Below are 27,083 nucleotides of genomic sequence, written 5' to 3' on the forward strand. Positions count from 1 at the left end.
GCTGCAACTGCACTGTCAGTCTCTTAAGTCACTTATTGCTCCTCTCATCCCCAGTGTAGACATCTATTGAAGCCAATGGGAGGTTTGTGCAGAAACTGAATGCAGAATCTGCAATAACAATTTACACTGCAAAAAACCTGCAATGCAAATTGGACAACAGGATTTTTGACCCAAGGTCTTATGCAAGAGCTATTAGGTATTAATGCTTTGTGCCATGGGCCAAGAGGGTCAAAAACTAATCAACAAAATCTACATACTTATTATTTTTAAGTACAACTTTTATCTTAAAGTTTTCACTTCACAACAAACAAACATATTTTAATAGCTATTCAACTGTCCCCACCTCTCCTGCCAAGAATCATATTACGTTAATGGATGTTTCTTAATAACAGAAGAATTATATCTAAAGAGCATAAACCCGACACAACTCTAGGACAAAAATAAAGCCTTACATGGCAAGGACTTTGTTTCTGTAAGCCAAAAGCCTTCCCAGGAGCCTCTTGGTCCAATGCCTACATTTGGAAACCATGTACATACAACCTACAAGCAATTATTTCCCATGCATGGGAACTCTGATCTGAATTAATGTTATCTATTGACCAGCATTATCTCCCTTTCACAACTAATGTTATATGAACAGTGAATCTCAAGGGGCTACACTTCACTAAGTTAAAGACTCAGAATCAAATGTCAGTGTGTGGGAAAATTTTTGTATATTACAGCACACTTTTTATATTTATTATTATTGTTGTTGTTGTTGTCTTAAAGAATCAGTATCAAGCAATACTTACTCTCAGGCCTGTCAAATAGCGCTCTAGTTTCTTATTAAGTAGAAAGTAGATGGCGAGAGTGTTGCTTGCCCGATTAGAGAGGACAGTGTTGATCACATCGCTGTTCTTGTAGCCCAACTTTTCAGTCATATGGAGCAGCACACTTTGGCTGAGGTCTTCTAGGTGAATTCTACACAAAGAGAGACCGAACAAATTATTCTTACAACCCTCCAGATGAGACATTAGAATGCTTGTTAGCAATGAGGACACCTGAAGAGTATGCACTAGAGATCTGAAGGCCATTATATAGCTAAGTAATGCAAACACGACTAGCCTTACGTTCTTGTGAAGGTAGCTCTAGTTCAAAAAGCAGCCAAAAATTATTTTAGCGATAAAGAATACCTTCTGATACTTAACTCAGCATACCCTCTGTACTCGAGGATTTTGGGTGCAGTTTTCTATGTGGCTTTCAGCCCTACCACCCTATGCTGTGTTCCATTCAGATCTGACAAACTAAAAAAGGTCAAGGCTAGTTACTACTTGGATGGTAGACTGCCAAGGAACAGCCACAGTATGTGCTGCAGGAAGGGACATTGATCATTAAATAGATGGCATTCTACTCTCTGAGTCAATAGTGAACCAATGGCCCAGCATGGTGTTAAGAGGCACTGCAGTGCTGCAGATGCCACATTTTGATTAAGACATAAAACCCAAGGTCTTGACCACTTTAGTCATTAAACATCCCCTGACTCCTTTTGGAGGAGAAGAGCTAAAATCCAACTCAGCTAGCTACATTCTGCTTACCTATATGTTTCTGTTCTTTCCATTAGATACGATACATCTTCATCTGCTATTGTTAACCGCTGCTTGGGTGTTTCGCCTTGCATTAAGTAGCTAGCTAGAGTGTTTCATCCCACAGATCAGTGTATTTCAATAGTAGGTGAAGTGAGCTATAGGTAACATTTCTATAGCAGTTTGTTAAATTTGTAGAAGTGCTTTGAGGTGGAAGGCACTATGTAAAGCTAAGTTATACAAAAAATATGTGTGTGTTTGCGCACGCTCTCAATAATGGACTTATCTGAGTTGAGGAATGGATAGCAATAGCCTTGAGCAGTTATAACAGTGCCTTTAACAGTGCATTGGAAGGTCAGATTTTCCAAAGAGCTCATTTAGGCTTCTAAATGAATTGGTCAGACTTCCAGGTGTGTCCAGCACCCAGTAGCGCCCATTATTTTCAAAAATAATTGTTTTTAAAAAAAAAAAGATATTCCTTGTTCTCAATAGCTATTTTAGCCACTTATTTAGGTGCCTTACTAAGAACTGCTGGGTGATGAGCTTTTTAAAAAATCTCCATCTCATCCCCTGCATCGCTATTTTTCAGACGTTACTGCACGTGAGATGGGGCTGGCCATAGCAGGACTCTAAATAATATTCAAAATCGAGTCTGGTAAATCTTGACTAGCAAATATTTCCCTTTGTTCAATATGCTTATTAAAATTCATTTTGTACTAAGGGACTGCTTTTAGGGTTTTTTTTTTAAGAAGTTAATAGGCAAACTGTATCTGCAGCTATATGGTAAGTAAGTCTGTCTTCTGGATAGCAAAAAGAACCCAGGTAATTGTTGTTGGAAGTATTCTGTAAAATGCCAAGTATTTTTTGTTGTCAGAGAATTTCTTTAATAAAAGCAAGCTTATAAAAAGCCAGGGAGAATTATTTTATGAGAAATCTCCTGCATCTCAGTTTTACATCCTCTCCCCATCCACTCCTTCTACCAACTCCCTATCTAAGGAGCATTTAGTGACGCCCATAAAAGGACAGAAGGGGTACCCGTGAGTACAATACATTGCTTTTTGTTAGTTCAATAAAAATAGTGCTTGGGATGAGAGTGGAGATTTGTTGGTGATTAAGTGGTGGATAAGAACTATGGTGTATATCCTGCTCACACATTCTGGCATACATCCAGAGGAACTCTTTCAAAGTTGAATTTGTGTTACTCCAAATTTACACCAATTTAAATGAAAGCAAAATATGGCCCTAAATATTTACAATCAAGAGGATTTTTCTATCACACTATAATATAGCAACTTGTAGGCAGGTCAAGTTTGGGACCTAAGCTAGTTAAGAACAAAAAAGCACTATAGCCCAAAGATAGAAAGGCAATAATCTACATGACTATGGAACTCCACTGACTTCAGCACAAAAAGTGGGTCAAAATACACATGGGTCTAATTTTCTGATTTTTCAGAGAGGCAAGTGATGAGAAAAACTGATTTTGTACATACAGTAGAACCTCAGAGTTACAAACACCTTGGGAATGGATGTTGTTCGTAACTCTGTAATAATGTTTGTAACTCTGAACAAAACATTATGGTTGTTCTTTCAAAAGTTTGCAACTGAACATTGACTTAATACAGCTTTGAAACTTTCCTATGCAGAATTAAAATGCTGCTTTCCCTTATTTTTTTAAGTAGTTTACGTTTAACTCAGTACTATTCTGTATTTGCTTTTTTTTTTGTTGTCTCTGCTGCTGCCTGATTGCACACTTCAGGTTCCAAATGAGGTGTGTGGTTGACCGGTTAGTATGTAACTCTGAGGTTCTACTGTAATATTTATTGTAAGGGTGATTTTTTAAAAAAAGGGATATTCTTTTAAACTAGACTATGTAGAATACTTCCCCTCCCAGCTAGTTCTTCCATTCTTTCTTGTTTTTTAACTGTTATTACATTATCGGATGATAACATCTAATTGTCCTTAAAGCATAAAAGTTCCATATTAATTTTACTTAAGAAGTGTATATATTTTAAGAGCTGTAAAAGCAGAGGCGTAGCGAGCGCCCTCCGTACCCTCCGACCGGAGGGGGCCCCGCAAGGAAGGGGGCCCCTAAAAGTGGCAAAATAAATACCGCATTCCAGTTTCTGCATTGTAAGGGGCCCCGCCCGGACATATGTTCGGAGGGGGCCACCGTTCGGAGGGGGCCACGTTCTTTGTTGCTACGGCCCTGTGTAAAAGGCACTTATTTTCTCCTAACACCCACCCACCTACACCTCACTCTCTGTATTTCAGGACTCTGATTTTCATTTGTTCTTATATTTAAGGTTCCTTTGCTTCAAGACAGAATGATTAGTGGGCACTTGGTAAATAAAGGACATTGCACTGCTCTTTTCTCTAACATATTAGACTCCAGCTTCCTTTACAAGTCACCTAAATAATTATACATATAATCAGTTACACTTGTGATCAAACTCAGAAAGAACACTTCCAATACAATCTGACAAAGTGCAACTCAAGTGCATGCCAGGGATTTAAAAATATATATAAATATAAAAGTGCATCTACAAATGGAGAAGAGTTTTAAATCAAATATATTTCAAGCCTTCTTTGTGTTGTTTTTAGTGGAGATAAGACTAGGAGTGAGAGTATTAAGTTACCCACACAGCTCTCAGTTACATTTGCTTAACAGATGCCACATTTAGTAGATTGATTAGACTCATTATGACAGTGATTTAATTAGCATAATGACTCATTCAGTTTACACTTATTTTCCCTTTCTTTAACACAAAATGTTCATATGTACCATACTTTAGCACAGTCCAATGCACCAGGATTCCTCAAATCTGCTGTGTATGTTTTGTTTTAGCTTAATTAGACTTGGTATCAGGACAAGAATGCTGAGACAATGATTCATCTCATTCTCTGCCACATCCCTTGTAAACCAACCACTCTCATATTCCTTCTTTATATTCCAGCCATGAATGTAGCCAATCACGTTTCCCTGCACCACAACTCTGTGTTCCCCTGTATGCCAGCCTAATGATTCATTGTTTCACCGGATCTCTCTTATGAACTTTCTTTCCAGAATAAAAGACCTCAATCTCACTCAAGTTCTATCCTCCCATTTTTCGAGAACTAGAAGCTGCTATTCTCTTTGTGACTCTAGGCTTGCAATCCTTGGGCATAAGCCCACAGCTGGTGCTGAATTGCGTATTACACAAAAGCTCTTACATTTTGACTAGTGGCTACATCCACAAAGGGGATTTAGACTCGTGGTTGCAACACCTAACGTTTAGACGCCCTGCCACATAAAAGAATCCATAGGCCTGAGGTAAGTACCCAGGCTTCCTGTACAATGCATGCGGAGAGTTAGGCACCTAAGAATGGAATTCACAAAAGTCACCACGCTGAGCTGCTTAAGCTAGCCAGTAGGAAATGCTGAGAAGAAGGGTGTGGCCAAGCCCCTCAAAATCAGATAGGTGCCTAACTGTGGGCTGGTGGCATATGCCTGTCTCCACTCAGGATTCTCACCATGATCCCTCTCCTGAAGTTAGGCACCTAAACCAGATCTGCTCTTTCCCACAGAATGTCAGAGAGCCAGGTTCAAATCTTCCCCTCTGCCTGATTTGGAACAAAGACTTGAACCGGATTCTCACTGCTCTGGGAGGCAGGCGGCAGGGGGGAGAAAGGGACACAGCTAACCACTTAGCTACATAATCATTCTCAGTCTGTGCCTGGCTCAATGAATGTTTAAATATATTGTACAAAAACTGAACAGCTTAAGCAAGAAAGAGTCCCACCCCAGAGCTCACCAGGGAGTGGGGAGATCTGGGTTCCGGTCCCCATTCCATATCAGGCAGAGCAGGGATGTGAATCTAGACCTCCCACATCCTGGGTGAACACATAAACCACTGAGCTATAAGGCACAAGGCAAAGGGGAGGGGAGGCGGGACACACACCATGCACTCCTCCTCTGATTGCATGCTTTGTGTGGGGCCCAATCTGACAGACAGCCTTTGGAAACACCTACTGCATCAGGCAGTATGGATTAGGTGTGAGCTAGACACCGAGCAACTCAGCAGTGTCAGGATGTAGCTGGCACTGCGCATGTTCACTGGCCGAAACTTAGGTGCCAACAGCGTAAGCAGCCGGGGTTTTGAGGATGTAAATTTTGGACTTAGGTGCCTAAAGTGACATTTAAGCACCTAAATCCCTCAGTGGATCTAGCCCTAAGTGTACCAAAAATAGCACTTTTTCCCCCCTGGCTGCATATACATTTAGCCATGAGATCTGTCATCCACCTGAACCTGGTCATATGTCTCTGTGTCCGTTGAGGTGTTCAAGGTCATCTAAGCAGGTTCATCTAACTCTGATCCTTCCCATAACGGTTACCATAATAATGTTGTATTTATCACACAGAATCTAAGCTGGAGTTTTAGAAAGGCAGTAACTTCCAATGACACAGTAATATCACTCCAACGGCAAACAAAGGGGTGCCCAAGACTGATGTACAATGCGCTGCCCCCATCAATTCTGAGAAGCTCCAGGAGTCAACTAAGTATGTGGTCTTGATCCTGGGTCACCATGGAGCAGTATGGCATCTCTCTGCTAGTTTAAGGAAGTCATTTTGACTTTTGCACTAAGAACTCTCTCAAAACTGATATCATCTCCCATTTATTTCAGGCCCAGTCCTGAAATAAGCATAAGCAGTCCTTACTCATGTATGTAATCCCAGTGAGTTCAATGGGACTTTGTTATGTGAGTAAGAGTATCCAGGATCAAGCCTCTAATGGTTTAATGTGTTCTCACATTTGCAAAGTATTGTATTAATTAAAATACCTGTTTGGATACGTGACATTATGCGGTGCTTTCCCAGGGTAATTCTCATTAAGCCAACGATTTGCTAAAGCTTGCTGGATGTTTGGTCTCTTTGCAGGATCTGGCTCTAGCAGAGATTGTAGAAGGTTTATGGCCGCTGTGAAGACATTAAGAAAAGACAACAGCTGTGTCATATGTTTTACAACTTAACTTAGCAACTGAGTTACTATGGTAAATAACCTTACCAAAAATATACTACCAAGCAACGGTTTCCTTTATGATGTGCTCTAATGTCCCTGAGAAAATTATCTGATAAGGAGTTAATCCATATGTAAAATAAATAATGTTTTATAGAATCATAAATGAGAAGAGGGACAATGATCTGTGTGTGCTCTGAAGGTAACCTTCATGCTTCCAGAAAAAAACCCAGCAGGGTGAGAGGCATTTGTTCCCAATTAGCCCCAAACCCTGACTCTGATCAGATAATATTATTCTAGACACGAGGATCATAACATGCACCAGATCTAATTTTCCATTAAAAAAAAAAGGAAAAAATCTTTGATACAAATCTAATCTAGAGACTTCCCTGTGCAACATATTTCAATAGCAAATTGTCTGGGACAAACAATAAGAGAAGTCATCTGGAATTTTACCTATCTAGAGATCTGGCCCAATATTAAACATGAGAGATGAGAGAACGTAGCCCCAGTTCAGTAAAACATTTTAGCACATACTTCAATGGGACCTAAGCACATTCTTAAGTGCTTTCCTGAATCAGGGCCTTAGTATTACAATCATTTCTTCATTATTTAAATATTCCCTCACCAATAACATAAGGGTTTCTTCCTTATACAGCCCTTCAAAAATTCAGCAGAAGTATAATGTTAGAGGCCCCATGTGCAATCTTAAAAAGGAACTGCATGCCTCTGGTGAGGGGCTGAGCAGTCTCAACTCCCATTAACCTTCAATCAGTACCAGTGCTCAGTATCACACAGCATCAGGCCAGGGGGACCAAATTAGTTTCTCAGTTAAAATGGTGCATCCATACTGAAATCAATGATAGGAGACTCTGACCCAATTAAAATAGAGCAGTAAGCTTAGTGGGTTCATTTCTGTTTTCAGATATGAACCCCTGTACTTCCATTGATTGCCACAGAGTTGCAAGAGAGAATCTGAAGGCAGCACTGGGCCTATGTTTTGACTCCATTCCTTTCGAGTTTTCCATCAAAGAATCTCAAAGTGCTTTACAAACATTCATTGATGTCATGCCTCTGAGGTTGTTAGTTACAAGGAGAGATAAAGTAACTGGCCCAAGGCCACACAGGAAGTCAGTATCTGAGCTGGAAATTTATCTCCGTTTTGACTTTTAATTTTAATCTCCAGACCATCATGGCTAAATCCTGCCTTCTGCTTGTGCAATCTTAAGGAATTTAATATGCTCTCTAGAATTCTTCATGGATCAGACACAGAAACCTAATGTTGGAGATGGTTTTTTTTAAAGATTTTGTACATGAGATCACCCAAGTGCTTGCAGTCAGCCTCACGTATGCAGAAATTAGACACATTAGACCAGAGAAGCCACCAAATATAATAATGTGGCTAGCACACATGGGCTACATACTAAGGAAAAAATAGTCAGCCGAGCTGCCAAAAGAATTCCGGATGAATTCCATAGCAAACACCAAAAGCAATGTACTCGCTTCTTGCTTATAGACCATTAATCTTGGGTCAGTGGATACTACCCATTTGTTTTATGCCATTTTTGTCTTTTACAACTGAATCCATTTTTGCACTAGAGTAGCAATGGCATAGCCTCTTCACCACCGTCCCAAATGCTCTACATGGACTGCCATTTACACAGTAATCAATGGGCATCTCAGGGGCCAGAAACACAAACGATAGGCTTCTTTATTCCCGTACCCTCCTTTGTGTTAGGAGAGCAGCATGTTCGCTCTCTAGGCCGGGATGTAACCATTTGAAAAGGGCATAAATGTTAACTAAAGATAAAGTGCACTTGCCTTTAAAAGGCTCTTGTCTGCAGTCATGTTGTTATCCAGTCCCCTCCCTTATGTACATCACTGGTCCTTTGAGCATGGTCAGCTCAGGAAGTCACCATGAAGCCTGGTCTATATGGGGTCAGGAAGAGGAAGTGTGTGCCTATGTTCTAAAGCAGATCAGTGGATAACGTATGACTGAAGTTGTGAATTTTCTGTCGTATTTTTATGCCTGGCAGTGACTTTCTTGACTTAGTATTGCTATCCAGTGGGTGCAAGAAGTTAAAATGCTCCTTTGCCAGAGCAGGAGACATGAGGTGTTTGGGATGATAGAAATGGCTCGTTCGGGGCTGACTAGAACCAACCCATTTCAAGGAAGGATCCAGAAAGACAACAGGAACCCCAGCTACTGAACAACTGACACCTAACAGTGGGAAGCTCCAGCAGGTGGAACATGGGAACTCAGCAGGGCTCCTCAGGAGGAGGACAATAGACCAAAAGGTGTCAGATGTCTGCGTTAAGAGCTGAGCTCACAGAGACACAGGAAGCTCTTGCCTGGGATTGAGAATGGACAAAGACAGAGAAAAGAAACCCTGATGGTTCCTATAGCAGGATGGCTCAAGAGAGCCCTGGTGTGGGCTACTGCCTTAACCTTTGCTTCTTTATGCCAACTAAGAACTTCCCAATGCTGCAGTCCAGTTGACTGATAAACCCTAGTCTGTTTTGAAAAGGCTGCCTGGTGTCACTGCAAATGCTTGCAGAGGTGCACTGATCCCTGAAGAGGGTGCAAGTCTCTGAACAGGAATCTTTCCCAGTTGGACTTGCTGGACAGAGCTCACAGTGAGAAGCAGGAGTGCTGGAGCCCAGTGGGTGAGTCTCAGGGCTTGGCTACACTTGCAGATGTAGAGCGCTGGGAGTTAAACCACCCTTCGGAGACCGCAGCAGGGGAAATGCTGCCGTGTGTTTACACTGTCAGCTGCAAGCGTACTGGCGTGGCCACATTAGCAGCTCTTGTAACACCACAGAGAGCAGTGCATTGTGGTAGCTATCCCAGCATGCAAGTGGCTGCAGTGTGCTTTTCAAATGGGGGGAGGGGTGGAGTGTGACAGGGAGTATGTTGTGTGTATGTGGGGGGACAGTGTGTTTTGGGGGGCAGAGAGTGTGTCAGCATGCTGTCTTGTAAGTTCAGATAGCAACAGACACCCCCTTCCCCGCCTCTCTCTCTCACACACACTCACAGCAGCAGCATTTCACAGTAATGGTTTGCTTTGTCCTGGAGCAGATAAGCTGTCAGAAACGGAGCTTTGAAAGGGGATATCCCCATGCCTGCAGCCGAGTTCAAAACAATGACAAGAATGGCCACTTGACTTCAGGGGACTGTGGGACGTTTCCGGAGGCCAATCACAGTGCAGTAATGCAACACGTCGTCCACAGTGACTCCCGGGCGTTTCAGCCAGGGCGCAGCAAGTTCTATGCTTCTCGTGGAGGTGGATTACCAGGAGCGCTCCAGCTGCAGAGTCCAGGCGCTCTACGCCTTGCCAGTGTGAACACCTCAGGATATAGGGCGCCCGGGGCTGATTTAATGCGCTCTAACTTGCAAGTGTAGTCAAGCCCTCAGAGGCATTGAGGCCATGTGGCCTATCTTTTAGGAACAGTGGGACGCCTTCGGGGTCTAGCACATTGAATGGGGACTGTTTAAAAGCCGGGCCGTAGCACAGATCCTGTGGATTCATGACACAAGGAGGGGAGAGATTTGTATTATATAAGTCAGGATGAGGTTCTGTAGGTGCTGAGCTCTACCAACTTGAGGAGTCTCTGTGTTCAACATCCTACAGAAACTGGGGCCCTGAGAGACTATCCAATTTAGACAGGCCTACTGTCAAGAATTTTACATTTGGCAGACAGAGAGAATTACGATTATGCAGTTACCAGGTCACCTAAGCATGAACTGAATTTTTGTAAAGTTATTTCTATCTTCATAAATTATTAATTACCATGTGCTATTTTAGCTTAAATCTCTCCTGACTTTTCCATATTTTCATACGACAATAATATTGCAGTAACAGCAGGGAAAGACTGGAAACCTGTCCATAAATCTTTTGGAACTTGATGTTATGGCTGTTCCATGAGCATCCTGCAACTGCAATCCTCATGTCACGTTTCTTAGGTAAAGAATTCTCTATTGTCAAGAACAACAAATCCATTGTTCTTCTGTTTTGGCTTATGACTTTCCATTTTTCCCATTTCCCCAATTATAAAATGCACCTCCCAATAGATTCTGAGCACAGTTACAACAGTGCACAATGCTTATTGAAAGTGTTATGTAAATAAACTCAGTCCCCAAATGAGTTCAATTCCCTATACAAGCTCCCTTTTCCTCCAGCAAATGACTAAGTGGATGAGATTTATACCATACTAGAAAGATCAAAAGATTCACGATGGATGAAATGAATTCCAGAGGCAAGAACCCTCCACTGAGATTGCTCTGCATCTAGTATCTAGAAAAAGTACCTCAGCTAATCTTAAGTGTTGTGATGGCACAGAAGGAGAGAGGCAGTTTCTCAGTTAGCCAGGATCCAAACTCTACAGGCATAAGTAGGGCCCTACCAAATTCACGGCCATGAAAAAAGCATCACGGACGGTGAAATCTGGTCTCCTCGTGTAAATCTGTTTTTTTATGTGCTTTTACCCTATACTATACAGATTTCATGGGGGAGACCAGCGTTTCTCAAATTGGGAGTCCTGACCCAAAAGGGAGTTGCGGGGGAGGGGGGTCACAAGATTATTTTAGGGGGGTTGCAGTATTGCCACCCTTACTTCTGCACTGATTTCAGAGTTGGGTGGCCAGAGAGTGGCAGCTGCTGACTGAGGGCCCAGCTCTGCAGCCAGCAGCACAGAAGTAAGGGTGGCAATACCATACCATGGCATCCTTACTTCAGAGCCACTGCCACACCAGCAGCACAGCCTTCAGAGCTGGGCTCTCGACCAGCAGCTGCTGCCCTCCAGCCACCCAGCTCTGAAGGCAGGACCGCCACCAGCAACAGCAGCACAGAGGTAAGAGTAGCAGTAACGCAACCCCCCTACATAACCTTGTGACCCCCCACACACACACAACTCCTTTTTGTGTCAAGACCTCTACAATTACAACACCATGAAATTTCAGATTTAAATAGCTGAAATCATTAAATTTATGATTTTAAAAATCCTATGACCGTGAAATTGACTAAAATGGACTGTGAATTTGGTAGGGTCCTAGGCATAAGACCTAACACCATGAATTGTATGGAAAAGCAAACATGAAGCTAACAGATCGATCTTTGGAGGTGGAGCATGTTACATATGAAGTCAGATGTAAATAAAACTGTTATACCATTCCCTTGGTCCATGCTGAACAAAGTAGCTGAGCTAACAAAGGTATAACTGAATTATCCAGCCAACTGTTGTTTATCTTCATCTATGATGAAATCAAGGATGGTGCTAATCTTGTTAGCCACTGACCTTACACTTGACAGAATTTTGTTTCTGTGGTATAATTTTGGGATAATGTTTGTTCTCTTTACCGTTTCAAGACCAATATCACTGGAAACTTAGTTTCCCTTTAAATTTCATTCAGATACCAAGCTCAGTTTTAAAAAGTCGTAGAACGAGTTTTATTAATAGGAATACAAACATTCTTCTGTTTTGACACTGAGAAGCCACATTCCTTGCAGTGGTCAGAAACAATTTGGTTTCTATTGTTTAGAGAATGCCGAATGTGAATGTCTGCTTGGTGAAATTATGCATAGAGTTGCTGTCTGTACTACTGACCACATGAAACAAGCTAAGGCAATTTCATACCACTGAGCCATAAGTTAGACCCAATTTTTAAAACCCCTTAAAACTGTATTAGCGATAGAGGTCATTAGATGATGCAACTCAGTTATGGAATTTTAACTAACACCTCATTTTCTGCTTCACAGGGTTTGCTTAATGGCACGTACGCTTACACACCCTGGAGATACTGTTTGATAGGCTTTACAAACACAATCATTAGGATGCAGTAATTAAAAGGTAAAATACCAGTGAATTTATGGACTATCAAGAGTTCTGTAACATAAATAAGTTGTAATACCGGTAAGCAGAGAGAGGGAAAGCCCTTAAAATAAAAGAAACTGAGATTAAACTTGAATGCTCTACAGATGTGGTTCCCAAACTTTTTAGTACTGCAGCTTTCTTACAAATATTTAAAAACTTGGTGGCTTCCCACAACCAAATGTCTTTTTTTTTTTTTTAACCAACTCAGGACACTAGATTCAAGAGAGACACTATAACCTGGACAGTTTGGGGACTTTATTCAACCACATACAGTTTGTTTAAAGATATAATCTAATCTAATCCATGTTTTTAAAACTATAATTAAAAATATGGATTTTGGGGTGTGTTTGGACATAGTCCAAGATTTTAGTGAAAATATTGGGTCTGTTTCAAACTGCACAGTTTGCCTGATGTTTGGTTGACGCTCTGATACACCAGCCATAAGTCATTTTTCAAAATTTAAATTATTTCTGTGTTTAGTTTTCACAGAAATCATTGCTGAAAGCCCAGACTCACCGAGTATGTTTACACTGCACTTACACACCCACCGCTGGCCTGGGTCAGCTGACTTGGGCTTGCACAGCTCGAGTTGCGGGACTAAAATTGAGGTGAGACATTCGAGCTCTGGGACCCTCCCCCTTGTGGGGTCCCAGAACTTGGGCTCCAGACTGAGCCCAAACATCTACACCACAATTTTACAGCCCTGTTGCCCGAGCCCTGCGAGCCTGAGTTAGCTGACATGAGACAGCCACGGGTGTTTAATTGCAGTGTAGACACACCCACAGAGATGAATGGAAGCAGGACTTTTATAGCTTCTGCTGAGTTTTTCATACCCTCCTTTAACAGAATCCAGAATTCCTGCTTTGTTAGATTTGAAAACTTGGTCTTGAGTGTGTGATCAGTTGTCTATTCCAAGAGATTTTCTTGAGCACGGAAGCTTGAGGTTGGAATGGAGTCAACTGTTATCGAGAATGGGATTTGAATCCAGTTGGTATTTGGAGATTCATGTTCAATTCCAGAAAAATATTCATCAAAAAGGGAATACAATCCAGACACATGAGCTAATATTTGGTCTCTAAGAGGTTTTGATCACATTCACTCTGTTCTTTTTAAAAGTCTGATAACACTGGAAACATCTTGGTAACTCCCTTTTAAACGTAGCATCTCCAAAGACAAAGCTTCAAGAATCCCCTGATTTTCTCTAGTATATTTTCTAAAATATATCTAGTATACTTGTATTCCTTCCTTGAAGTATTAGATTCCGTATATTCAGTATGCCAAACATGTCCACCAGGTAACTAACATAGTCAAGTCCACATTTACATATGTAATCTGCAAGGTCTGTTTTCCTAAGGAGGAATATTCTGATTTTGTCACACAATTCAAGGACATGTTGTAACATTTTCCCATGTGACAACCACCTAACTTCACTGTAAAACAGAAGCTGAGTGTGGGCAGAGCTCTTTGCTTCACACAGAATATTGAAACAATGTGTTCACTGCCCAGGATTTTATAAGTAGGGCCCTACCAAATTCATGGTCCATTTTGGTCAATTTCACCGCCACAGGATTTTAAAAATCGTAAAATTTCATGATTTCAGCTATTTAAATCTGAAATTTTATGGTGTTGTAACTGTAGGGGTTCTGACCCAAAAAGGAGTTGTGGGGGGGGGGGGTCACAAGGTTATTGTAGGGGGGGTTGTGGTACTACTACTCTTACTTCTGCGCTGCTGCTGGTGGAGGTGCTGCCTTTAGAGCTGGAGAGCGGTGACTGCTGGCCAGGAGCCCAGCTCTGAGGGTAGCACCGTCACCAGCAGTAGTAAGGATGGCATTGCCACCCTTATTTCTGTGCTGCTGCTGGCTGGGTGCTGCCTTCAGAGCTGGGCAGTAGGCCAACAGCCGCCCTCTCCGGCAACCCAGCTCTGAAGGCAGCAGTGCAGAAGTAAGGGTGGCAATATGTGATTCCCCCCCTAAAATAACCTTATGACCCCCCCTGCAACTTCCTTTTGGGTCAGGACCCCCAATTTGAGAAACGCTGGTCTCCCCCATAAAATCTGTATAGTATAGGGTAAAAGCACACAAAAGACCAGATTTCATGGCGGGAGACCAGATTTCACCGTCCGTGACGCGTTTTTCATGGCCAGGAATTTGGTATGGCCCTGCTTATAAGATTAACTATTTAAATATTGAGGGCCTCGTGTACTTCAGGCTGCAACTTCTTTGAGCCAAAGCTTGGTGATGAATCATGCAGTGTGTCCAAATTGCTGCTCATGTCACTTTCTTTACTCATGCTTCAAGCCCACTGTTCTTTCCAGTCATGGCTGCTGCCCCCATCAGTGCATAGCCCCACACACATAGCCCAGTTGAGACCTTCATCTACTATGAATTAATTGAGGATTTTGAACATTTCTTCACCAGTTGTTCAGGTTGGGATTTCTTTGAGGAAGAGAATTTCTTCAACTACTGTACCTGCTTTGACAAATCTTCACATAACACCGAAGCTGAGCCTGAAGCTTGGCTATGTCTGCAGATTTATCAAGCTGCAATGCAAAATATTAACTCTTCTTCACTTGTTCTATCAACTGGTCCTGGAAGTTCTCTGCAAGAGCATCGGTGTGTCGATGGATGGTATTATTTGGCATAGGAATGGTTTTCAGTGTCATGGCTGCATGTTCCCCAATCATAATTCTACACATGTCTATTGCTGCTGGAAATCGATGGGACTTGCCAGTGGTGTGTGCTTGTTTGCATTTCGCAATTCACATGGCCACACCAAAAGATGATTCTACGGCTTTCTGAGGAACAGTTGCTTCTTTAGACATGACTTTTTTTTTTTTTTTTTGCCACTTTAATTCTTCTTGTATCTAAAGGGAAAAATCATGGCTCTTGTTTACAGATTCTGGGTGTTTGGTTTCCAAATGTCTCTAGTTTCCCAGGCCTTGCACTCTCAATTACTAACATTTGAAAACAAATGACACGCTGTGGCTGTGGATTTTCCACAGTAATAGCAAGACACAAAAATCCAAACATAATGTAACTATTGTCATAGTATCTACTTTGCTTCCTTTTCTGTTTAACTTTATGAAAATCATCTTCCTCTTCAGCCCAATGATTGTTACATATAGGCTTAGCATTTGGCAAAAATCGTTCCATTATAAAGACGAGATGCACCTGTCTCTACCTCAACTGTGGGCTTTCAGCTGAGAGACTTCCAGCTGACTGACTCCTCCAACAGGAAGTCTCTCTGCAGAAGGCTCCCTGCAGGAGAGAAGGGCACAGAGGGTGTGTCTATGCTACAGCTGGGACCAAGTCTCCGAGCCCAGGCAGACAGACTTGTGCTAACTTCACTCCAGATAGCATGCTAAAAATAACGCTGTGGATGTTGCAGCAGGGACGGTCGCTCAGATTAGCCACCTGAATCCAAGCCCACCCGATCCCCTGGATCTGGGCTCCGGGTGCTAGCCTGAGATGCCACCAATGCCACAACATCCACACTGCTATCTTTAATGTGGTAGCTTGAGTTTGCGCGAGCCTGTCTACCCAGGCTGCGAGGCTTGCTCCCAACTGTATTGGAGATATACACAGAGAGACTCCCAGCCCTGGCGGCGGCAGCAGCATAAGAAGCAGAACCCTTAGTTAAAACACGGGTGATTTTTAAGGCAAGTTTAATAGTCTCTTAACTAGAAAACAAAAAATGGGCGTAGCAATTCCATTTTACTCCCAAACACTCATGGGGTCCTCATGAACCCTTTGTGGCTCCCCAAGGGAGTTATGGCTCAGAGTTTGGAAAGCACTGTGTAGATGAACACCCTTTTGGATGTATTCCTGTAGTCCTCACTTAATCTCTCTATTCCCAAAGGAAAATATCTGAGGTACAGAAGAAGTAAAGAGAGAAGCCAAGAATCTGTGCGAGGTTGCTGTCAAGCTCTTTACCAATGGAAATGTTGTTAATCTAAAACCAATACCAGGATGGCTCTGTTGTCTAAGAGGCCAAATGAAAAAAGGATTCCTAGAAGGAAGATTGAACACCAACTTCAAATTCTGGCCCATTGTTGCCATATAGTTGCTTTGGGTGCTCATGGTCACTGAAAATTTTAACTTTTGGATAAGCTATTTGTTATTATCTTTTGCAGATTAGAGTGGCTGCTTGTTTGATGTAACTGACTTTGTATTCAAGAAATTATATGTTGATACAACATATACTGCACAGTTAAAGAATCTTTTGCAAATAATTTCTCCTCAGACCTCTACATGCATCAGAAAAATACTCAGACCGTTACATGGCTAAAGAAAAAGGGCTGTCTCCCTAAAGAGTTAACAAATTCAACAATTTGCCAAGCAGAGGAGCAGAATAGCTGTTGTCTACTGACCCACAGCCTAATAGTGGCAAGAACAAATGTCATCTTAAATCACGGTTTGCCAAATCAGTGAATGTGCAGGTCCCCTGCCTTAAATCAAGAACTGAGGCATACCTTTATGTACAGTAGGGTAAAGGCTAACAGATTTAAGTCTGTTCCATTAATCTTCTATTTCTGAAAGCTCAAAGTAACTACTGTAACTCCCACTGGATAAATAAAATGTTACTTTCGCTGTAGAGCTTCATGTCAGATGGCTACAAATTACACAAAGATGCAATTTTTGGAAGAATTCTGATCCTGACAATGAAAACGAATAATGGACAAAGCCCACTGGTCCAAGTACACTAGAAAATATCCAGTAAGAAACAGACCTGCATTGGTAGAGGCCTCTCTGAATCCCAGCTTTGTATGGTTTTAGCAACACATCCTGGTCTCACTGAGGTCAATAAGAGCTTTGTCATTGACTTCAAGAGGATCAAGATTTGGGACCTCGTCCAGTACAGCATAAAGCAGTTATTATAATCTTACTCATAACACAATTACTCAGTGGAGCTTTAGAAAGTGGACTAGGATATAAAAATGGCAATTTAATGCAACAGAATCCTATCAGGAAGACTCTTGAATGGAAATAGAGAACACTCTAATTGTATCAGATAGATACTGAGACTTGCAGCTCACTTATAAAACACTAGCACATGAATCTTGGGCAGAAGAGGAGTGCCACACGCAGGTCCGGGATGAACAAGGAGCAATGCTGACAGACTCCAAAGAGAGCTTTCTTTAGTTCTCCTCAGTCAGAAGACAGAGGCTGGGATTCAGGGCCTGGAAAGCATGGATGGAAGGGATTTAATAGTAAACAGCAGCAGTAATATTTACCACTTCTACAAACTTGCAATAACTAGGGGGATTCTTGGGGCTCTTTCAGGCACACAGATATCTCCATAGGAGCAAAACACTTTTACAGTGAGTTTCTATAGTGAATGGGAAGTAAATGCTGAGGCTGCACTGATGTAGTGCTTCCATGCAGACCCTACCTATGCCAACAGGAGGGATTCTCCTAAGGGTGTAGATAGTCCACCTCCTCAAGCGGTGTGGATTTTTCACACACCTGAACGATGTAGTTATAATGACCTAATTTCCTAGTGTAGACCAGGCCTAAGTGAAATTCACATAAATACCTTCACATGTTTCAATGTGAACACAAAAAGTTCCAACCAACTGCACGTTATGAAGGAACAAGTACAATTACATTTGAAAAAGCAAAACACATTCATACATTACACACGTTCATAGATTCCAGGCCAGAAGGGAACATTATGATCATCTAGTCTGACCCCTGTATAACACAGCCCATTGAATTTTACCCAGTGATTCCTAAATGCAACAAATCGTCTAAAATAATGGCCCAGTGACCATGGGCACCTTCTACTGTGAGGAAGGGAACCAGTGGAAAATCCACGCCTCATGTGTGCTCACAACATGCTCTCTATCTGCATTCCTAATCCACCCCTGAATGTTGGACCTAGCTGCATCTCCTCTGCAACTGCTAACATGCCTTCTCTCCCCAACTCTACATAAATAACTGCAAAAGGAGCACCCACTCAACATGCCCCTAGCTGGTACGCTGCTAGTCTGTGGGAGGCAGTCCTTGCTTACAGCCCTCCCAGCTGTTCACCATTTTCCTGTCCCCCTCACCATTTTCTACCTTCATAGTCCCTCCAATAACCTGCACAGATAGTCCCCGCTCCCAGCTGCAGCATCAGACCCACCTCTGGATCAGCAATTGATCCCCAATCAGGATTCCCCAACTGCATATCCCTACACTCTACCCACTACCCATCACTCAGCAACAATCCAGTACTACTCCCCCTCAGTACCATCACCCACTTCTCCCTACCTAGTCTTGACTATCCTAACTCCTACACACAGAGTGCTGATCCCCCAATTTACAACTCAACGCTCCCAATTCCCTGCCACAACATTCCCATGCTGAGAGCAAGTGAAGGTTCAGCAAGTCCCTGTGTCCTCCACCTTGTCCCTCGACTAGCAAATGTGGGCAGTACCTGATCAAAATATATAAAATGATGACTGATACAGAGAAGGCAGGTCGGGAGCATCTGTTCTTCATCTCTGATATCTCAAGAACAAGGGAACATTCAATAAAATTAAAAGGCTGCAAACTCAGAACTGATCAAATGAAATATTTTTTCACACTGTGCATATTTAGACTCTGGAACTCATTGTCACAGGAGGTTAAAAAAATTAAAATTCTGTCTCTGTTTGGAGAATAAGAGGAAAGACCAAATTCTGTATAGGCAAATGAAACCTAAGAAAAAAGCCAGGGTTTTTGACACATGCTGACACAATTTGTATTGAAGTTTAGCAATGATACTGTTGCAAACGGCAAGGATCTACTGTGGGAACAAATATTTTATTATTATTATTATTATTAACTAATAATTTTGTAATCTAACTCAGTTGAATCATTTGAAATGAAAAATAGACCAAACACACCAGAAAAAGCAGAGCAACTCCACAAATTCCTCTCCACAATATTGCAGCATGCTCATACCGCAGATTCATTGCAACATTGTCCCTCTCTATCTTGTGTTCAAAAAGCAAAGCATTATGTTATTGTGGCACATGCAGATCTTTTTTTTTTTTAACTATAATGAAAAAAATATCTACATTCTTTCACAGTTAACATGTTATGCTGGTGCAAAATCTTGAAATCCACAGTTAAATGCAATGGTTCCACCTGAATGAATATGAATAGACTTGGGGATGCTGTGCTGCTTACCTGTGGAGAGTTGGGCAGGGAAAGGATTCATTTCTTTGTCTACCATTTTCTGGTACAAAGCTCTCAGACTGAATGGCTCCACAGTGAAAGGTAAAGTCCCAGTCAACATAGCATACATATTCACTCCACTGAAAAGAGAAGCAGAGAAGAAACAGTTAAGGAACTAAAAATATGCTATCAGGAGCGGGGAAAGGCATGTAGGAAAGCGTAGACGTTGTAGTTATCTGCAATACTTTCACTTTAATGTTCAACAACTGTAAAAATAATGTGCAACTTTCATTTCTCTAGGGTCCTCAGAACCTTTGGAATAGGAGCCTGATTCTACTGCTGCTCTGCATGTGGAATGGTCACTGATGTCAGTGGGAGTTTCACATAAAGGTCCCGATCCAGAGCCAATGCCAGTGGAAAGACTCCCACTGATATCGATGGACTTTGGATCAGGCCCATAAAGCAGCTCTCTAACAAGAGCTGAACAATTCTTGGTATTAACTCCCCAAAACTGGCCAATTCACTGATGAAAACTCGGTTATGTTTCGTCTATTTCTCCTCGCTCCTAAAAGGGCCTTTAAATTAAATTCCCTTTGAGAATTTACTTTTTCCATTTTGCTGGCAATCTCAGTAACTCGTGCACAGCATAGAAATGAAGTCAGTGTATTATAAGGTGTCATACTCCATAGCAATAGTGTGGTTAAATACAAGGAAGGCTAGGCACTAACTATATTTTTTCTTACATTAAAAAAAAATATTGGCACAGGATATTTTTGCTGGTAAAGGTTAAGGGTTTAGAAGAATGGCAGCCTTCTAATTGTCTGCATTTCAATCACAGTAAGAGCTTCCGCATTCCACAGTGCTGGTAACCCTATCCCTGATGTAGAGGGATGACCCTGTGCAGGAGTGAGAGATTAAGTAGCTGTATGATAGTTTAGCTCTGGATCTCCTCAGAGCAGAGACTACAAATTAGGCTCCGACTTGTAAAGCTCCTTAAAAATGGTTAGTTGTAAAAAGATATGATTGGATCAAATTCAGCCCTGGTGCACTGTCGTCAATGGAGTTATATAAGAAATTAACCCATTGTACATAAGCGTACATTTGACTATTCTCTTACTGCTATGTATATCGATGGTCTATCCCTCTTAGCAGTATTAATACCTAGATAACACTTTACATTTTCAAAGGGCTATAAAAAGTTAATTAGTGAATGCTCACAATTCAGGCATGTAAGTTTTATGACCCCAATTTACTGACAGGGAAACTGAGTCACGGAGAGGTTAAATGGTTTGCCTGAGGCTGCACAGCCAGTCAGTAGCAGAGCAGGGCTAGAACTTCTACTGCTCAGGAAGGCAGTACCTCTTTAATGTTTGACCTTATGCCACTTTTCCCACTTCTTCCTGCTCATGGATTACAACTGTGTTTATTTCCAACCAGGAGAAGAAACAAGTGTCCGTATATACAGCTGACACCACATATGGGCCAACGGGTGGGCAAATAGAGGAGTGCAGTCCAAGCCTTTCCAGTAACGCAGACACATTTGCTCCAAAACATCTTTAGTATTCCCCTACCTCAGGCAATGGACTCTTTTGTCTGCACTGTATGGACATTAAAAATCTCACAACATTTCTTGTATTTGTATGAGAAAAGGCTTGTCCAAGTTTCCTCAGCTGAAATGTCTTCTCCCTTTACTATTATGTTCTTTATACAGCAATCCGGGTAGTTTCCAGCCTTCATGCCAGAGCTGACTGTATATAATATATGGATTTAGTGGGAGAGTTGGAGATCCTTAGGTGTAAAAGGAACTACATACAGTATATTCTATGCCCTTCAGTGTCAAAACCATATCTTCCTCTGTGTTTGGAAAGTTTTTAGCACATTTTCAGCTCCTCCAAATCTAAATAATCAATATAAAATATAATAAAGTCCATTTTCTAATCCAGATGTCCCCCAAGCAGTGGGTCATGCTATTCCTAGAGAATTTGGTTGATCACAGTAACCAAACACTTTAATATATCTGATATGATCTACAGTAAAAAAAATAAAAATAAAAAATTAGCTGTTACAAGCTACATAACTCACATGGACCAAACGTCTATTTTGGGACCATATTTTTTCCTTGCAAGAAGTTCTGGGGCTGCATAGGCGGGGCTGCCACACTGTGTGCTGAATGGATCAGAGTAACCTAAGATACCCGCACAGTTGCTCAAGCCAAAGTCTGTGAAAAGGAAAGAAATACTAGATAATACACACACATGCACTGAAACATTAGTGAAAAGAATATAGTTTTTCCAGACATATGCAGTCTACTGCCATAATAAGAAATCATCCTGAAAAAGAACTTTCAAGAGTCAGCTACCTTTATGGATTGAAAGAGTAGAAGATTTTGTCAAGTAATTTTTTAATTTATTGGAGAAACAAAACTTAGGATACATTCTGTTGTCAGATGCACACTTGCAACGGCGTGATTTCAATGGGTGTTGCAGGCGTACAGCTGAGAGCAGAATTTGGCCTGCGTGTGCATGTGTATGGGGCAGAAGATGACCTTAAGATTGTCAAATATTTTATATTATTGCAAAACGTTGCTAAAAGGCAAAGTCTAAATCTTAGAGCTTCAAACTTTTTCACTAAATCATGTAAATGAGCCGTCAACCTTAACAAGAGGTTTTGCTTTCTAGGGCTGTGGTGGTAATATATAAACACAAGGTTGCAGAGTCAGCACTCTGACTCTGAAATGGCAAATAGGGAAAAATATGGGTGGAAAAAAAAATTGGGGTTTTTTTGTTTAGGTTTTTTGTTTGTTTGAAGTAATGTATTTGTAGCCTTTAGCGATATATGATCTATCCATGTAAAGTCTCCATTTCCAGTTGAATGTTTTGATTTGATTCATGCTTCTTACAAATTCCCAGAATGCATACAACGCATATGGATCTCAGGGTGATTTAAATGAATCAGTTTAGACAGGAAAACTGAATAATGCCTAGGAAAAAATAAAGTTATAAAGATCAGCATGTGAGCTGAAGTGTCTAAGTGAATGCACACGAATACTTTCCACTTGACTGACTATTTGGGAGGAAGGCAAGCACAGAATACATGTGCACTACGCTACATTTGAGCTTTCAAAATGTGCTGGAGGGAGTCTGCAGGAGCACATTGTTAAAACTGAAGGAAGGGTTGGGACTATTTCTTGCCTATGATGGAATCCTACCCTGTCTGGATACTGATTAATCATCCCTGCTAAAGATGACTTATCCCTGGAGTTTATACAAATACTTCTGAATATTTTCGTTGTTGTTGTTATTATTATTTTGTGCATAGACTGGACCAGATTACGTCAAGTGTAAGATAGTTATAAGATTCCTAGGAAGGATACCTCCATAGACCCATACAAGGTCAGGGATGGTCTAGACAGTATTTGGTCCTGCCATGAGGGCAGGGGACTGGAATCGATGACCTCTCGAGGTCCCTTCCAGTCCTAGAATCTATGAATCTATGAATAAGGTCTTACCCTACCACAACCCTGCCCTTTCAAACTGCACAACTTTAACACTGTGCTTTACTGACAAAATACTTAATGAGTCAGATTCTCAGCAGGTGTAAATCAGCACCACTCCACGACACTCAATGGACCTGTGCCATTTTACACTAGCTGAGGATCTGATGCACCATATTTGTTTAAACTATAAACACGTCCAGGGAGTTAACTAAATATAAGGTGGTTTGCACAGTGATGCTGTGTCCTTCCTTAGCTGTGCTTACTGAAATAAAAACTCTTTCCTTGCAGAAAACAAATGAGTAGATTCCCCAGTTCTTCACTCTTCCTTTCTTTGCACTACCAAGAGGTGTGCCTTGGACAGGGATTTTATCACAGACTAAAGGGGAACATTTTTGAAGAAGCTCTTTGTTAAAATATTGGTAGTATATGCACTGGGCTTTTAAATAAACATTTACTTTTGATCTTAATGACAGAATGTAATTGGCACTAACACTGATCATTGTAATACTGGTATTGTCTTTATCCAATATCTTTTGTAACCTTTGCTGTTTGCAGAATTAAGATCAAAGACCATCATTGGTTCCTCAAAGTAAAAGGTGAAAGATTTACACGAGCTGAAGAGAAACCAGTTGACATGAGGAAACTCCCTCACTGTTCCTCTTAATGCTGAACCAGGGAACCATCACATTACACTTCTATGTTGTAACACCTTCAGGAACACAATAGTGAGCCCAGCATATGGGCTACTGATTAAACTAGACTATTACAGTGATGGGAATGTTACTAAATAACTGGGCCATTAGTACTCTCAGACATTCAATATAAGAACTTATGGGTTAATTCAGCCCTTGTGCAAGCAGGCAAAGCTGCAGCAACTTCAGTGGAGTTGCATCCACTTACACTAGAGCTGCTTTTGGCCCATTATTTCTTGAACAGAATGCCAACCTGTGGTACCAAGAATGCCCCAAGCCCCATAACTAGCATTATGATTGTGTCTTTATCAGATACCTCTGATCAAGGGTTGCTGGCTATAGAGAAGCACATTTATTTCACCCAGACCTCAAAAACCTACTTCTCAGATCCGAGTCTTAGCAAGCAGCTGACAAGGGCGACACTTCATGCAATAAAAGGAATATGTATAACAGAATATAACCAGTGCACTTAATACAAATCACTAACAACTTACTTTAAATCATCTTAATATGTAGCAAAGAAGAACTGACAAAATCAGAAGCCATCATTCTGGCAGTGTGATGCAGAACAGGAGGCAGACTCAAGGAATTAAGTTCTCATTTGTATGCGTGAGTAAGCAGAGGCATTCTGTTACTGAGATAACTTGTATTAAGTTCCTTAGGGCAGGCACTGTCTTTGTCTGTGTTTTGTATAATACCAAGCACACTGGCACCTAATACAGAATGTAATTCTTATGTTGATCAAAGTAAAAAATAAATAAAAAATGTTTTGGTTAATTGAAGAGCAATGACCTAATACAGTCATCTGATTTCGAAAGTTCCTGTTTACTCATGCATTCCCATGGGAACTGAATTCCCAGAGTCCTATTCCACATCAGACTGCAGTCCCTGCCCCAAGGAGCTTACCATAAGTTATCTTAGTAGCTGAACATCTCTGCATATTCATGCATAGAAAGGAGAGCTTCATTCTCCAAATCAGACTCATTGCCACTCAGAAGCCCTTGCTGGAAAGCATCCGTACAATGACAGCCTCCGCCGAGAGACCTTTCATAGTTATGGTGATATAAAATATTTCATTATCATGTATCGTCTAAATGAGAGAGTGTGCAGGGGAGCCGGGAGGGGCAGATTCTCTCAACACAAGTCAGCCGGTAGAGAACTCCCCCTACACAGAAGAGTTCCTCTGCTTGCAGAAGGCTGGCAGAGGCAGCTCTGCTGCCAGCTCCCCCTTTAAGGGAAATGTGGGGGCATGGCCGGGGCAGGACAGGGTGGAGGCATGGCACGAATCTCCACTACACTCAATCCTCCACTTGGTGTAAGGTAGAGCTGCCTCTGTGCCCTAACCTGCACCTGGGCCGGGGATCCTGAATCAGGAGCTGCAACCAGTTCCCTGTGGTCCCTCTTCTCTGTTCCACCCAAACGTAGCTCCAATGGAATGAATCAGTAGACTTTTTTCAACCTTTTTTCATTTGTGGACCCCTAAAAAATTTCAAATGGAGGTGCGGACCCCTTTGGAAATCTTAGACATAGTGGGTCTGTGGACCACAGTTTAAAAACCACTGCCATAAGGATTTCAGAACAAAATTTTCAGAAATACTTGTCTGTGTGTTGTGACAGGTATGGCAATTTCCTACATTATCCAGGACAAACCTTACTGAATTAAGTTTAAGTATCTTAGGAGCTCATTGTATTAAAAATGTTTGTGTTGTTGTGGGATTGTATGTAACTTGTCTAGGACACAGGACTAATCCAAACCTTGGAAAGTGTTATGAGCTTCAAAGGACTCCTAAATAATGGGTTAAGACAAGAATGAGCTGTTAGTTGAGTAGGTTTCCTAGGAAATACTTTGGAGGAGGGAAATGCAAATACCCACCTCCTGACCTGATCTTTTGAGTTTCACCATGGGGATGAGACCTTTGTCTATGAATCACCTATTCCCAGGACCAAAAGGCCCAAACAACATAAAGGAGTAACTCACAGATTCATGGGAGTGCTTGTTCTGAGCTAAAGGAGTTATGAATGGGTAACCACAGGAAAACCCCTGGGTAAGGTTTGAAGCACTGCTCACCAGCCAGAACCCTTGTTGGAGTGAGGGGGTGATCTCTGGTAAGCTGATTAGTATGCACGTAGGTTCTTTTATTGTTTTTAATCCGTTTTCTCTGTAGTGCTTTTACCTTAAGAGTAAATGTGCTTGATTAGAAAGAGCCGTGTGGTAACTAATGTGGCAATTACACTGTGTATTGTCTCTGAAGAAAAAAGTAAAGCAGGCTGGCTTAGGTGCCTGACTTTGCTCGGGAATTTATAGTGAAGGCAGGGAGCTGTGTGGCCTGGAGATACCCTCGTCAAGAGGAAGAGAGACACATGTCTCCACCCAAGAGAGTCAACAGCTGGGGAGCCGGAAGCCTGAAAGTGGACGTCCTTGTTGGACGATAGAGGGGGAATACAAGTGCAGTTGCCCTGAACTGGTGTCGCTAAGGTATCAGGACCATCACTACAGGTATCATATAAAGAATTGTTCAGAGGAGACACATTAGCCAACAAATTGGTGGATAACTTAAAAGATAACTCATATCTGTTTTGGATTACTTCATCAAACGGTGGCCTTCTCAAGAAAATTAAATCCGAGGATTTCCTTACAGAATGGGAGAACCTGAAACAAGGGGTTTCAGCTAACTTGTGATACAATGTAGCTGTTTGGATTGACTGCAAATCTGCTTTTACTTTTAGTCTAATAAACTATTAGTCTAATAAAAAGCTCTTTATGTTTTATAACATATACAGTTGGACAATGGGATTTAATTGCCTTGTTTTAAAAACACATACTGAGTACAATCTGCTACTGTTAAGATGCTGTCAGTTGTGAGGACTAGAGAACAATTTATTTTAATGCTAGCTAGTCTAAGGAAGATCTAAACATCTCCTTCCCTATCCTTTCCATGCCACCCACTGTGAAGAGACCTTACTTATGCAACTGAAGCAAGTAAGACTGTGGAAACAGTTTGGAAATTTTTTCTTTTGTTTTGGCACACCAGTTTTATATTGTATATGAATCATCTGACTGTGTCTGTATTTGGATGTCAAGTGTATGTACTGTTGGGTAATCAAACCCCGAATAACAAGAAAATTATATAAATTCTTTAAATCCATCAGATATTCTCATTACAGTGTTACAAACCATCTGGTCTCACTTAGCTGCTAAACTGAGATAATGGGTGGTATCCATCATTACTGATGAATGATTCATGGTAACATATCAATATCCTCTTGACCTGCAATTGAGGCAATGCAACATTTTGTTTTGCTATTATCTTTCCAGAGTTACT

General features: G+C 41.4%; 1 protein-coding gene across 1 annotated transcript in view; it reads right to left on the bottom strand.

The window, feature by feature from the left end:
• Window positions 1–27,083, bottom strand: part of LOC113406382 (hormonally up-regulated neu tumor-associated kinase-like) — a 75,348-nt gene that overhangs the window by 11,866 nt on the left and 36,399 nt on the right. The window contains exons 4-7 of the mRNA XM_026650965.1: window positions 21,655–21,790; window positions 19,585–19,712; window positions 6,381–6,516; window positions 792–960 (exon numbers count right to left, since the gene is read on the bottom strand). Of these exons, the coding sequence (XP_026506750.1) occupies window positions 792–960; window positions 6,381–6,516; window positions 19,585–19,712; window positions 21,655–21,790 (569 nt within the window). The remainder of the gene's footprint in view (window positions 1–791; window positions 961–6,380; window positions 6,517–19,584; window positions 19,713–21,654; window positions 21,791–27,083) is intronic.

This window comes from Terrapene carolina, unplaced genomic scaffold (assembly GCF_002925995.2).
Source record: "Terrapene carolina triunguis isolate 2854851 unplaced genomic scaffold, T_m_triunguis-2.0 Scaffold30, whole genome shotgun sequence".
NCBI classification, from domain to species: Eukaryota; Metazoa; Chordata; order Testudines; family Emydidae; genus Terrapene; species Terrapene triunguis.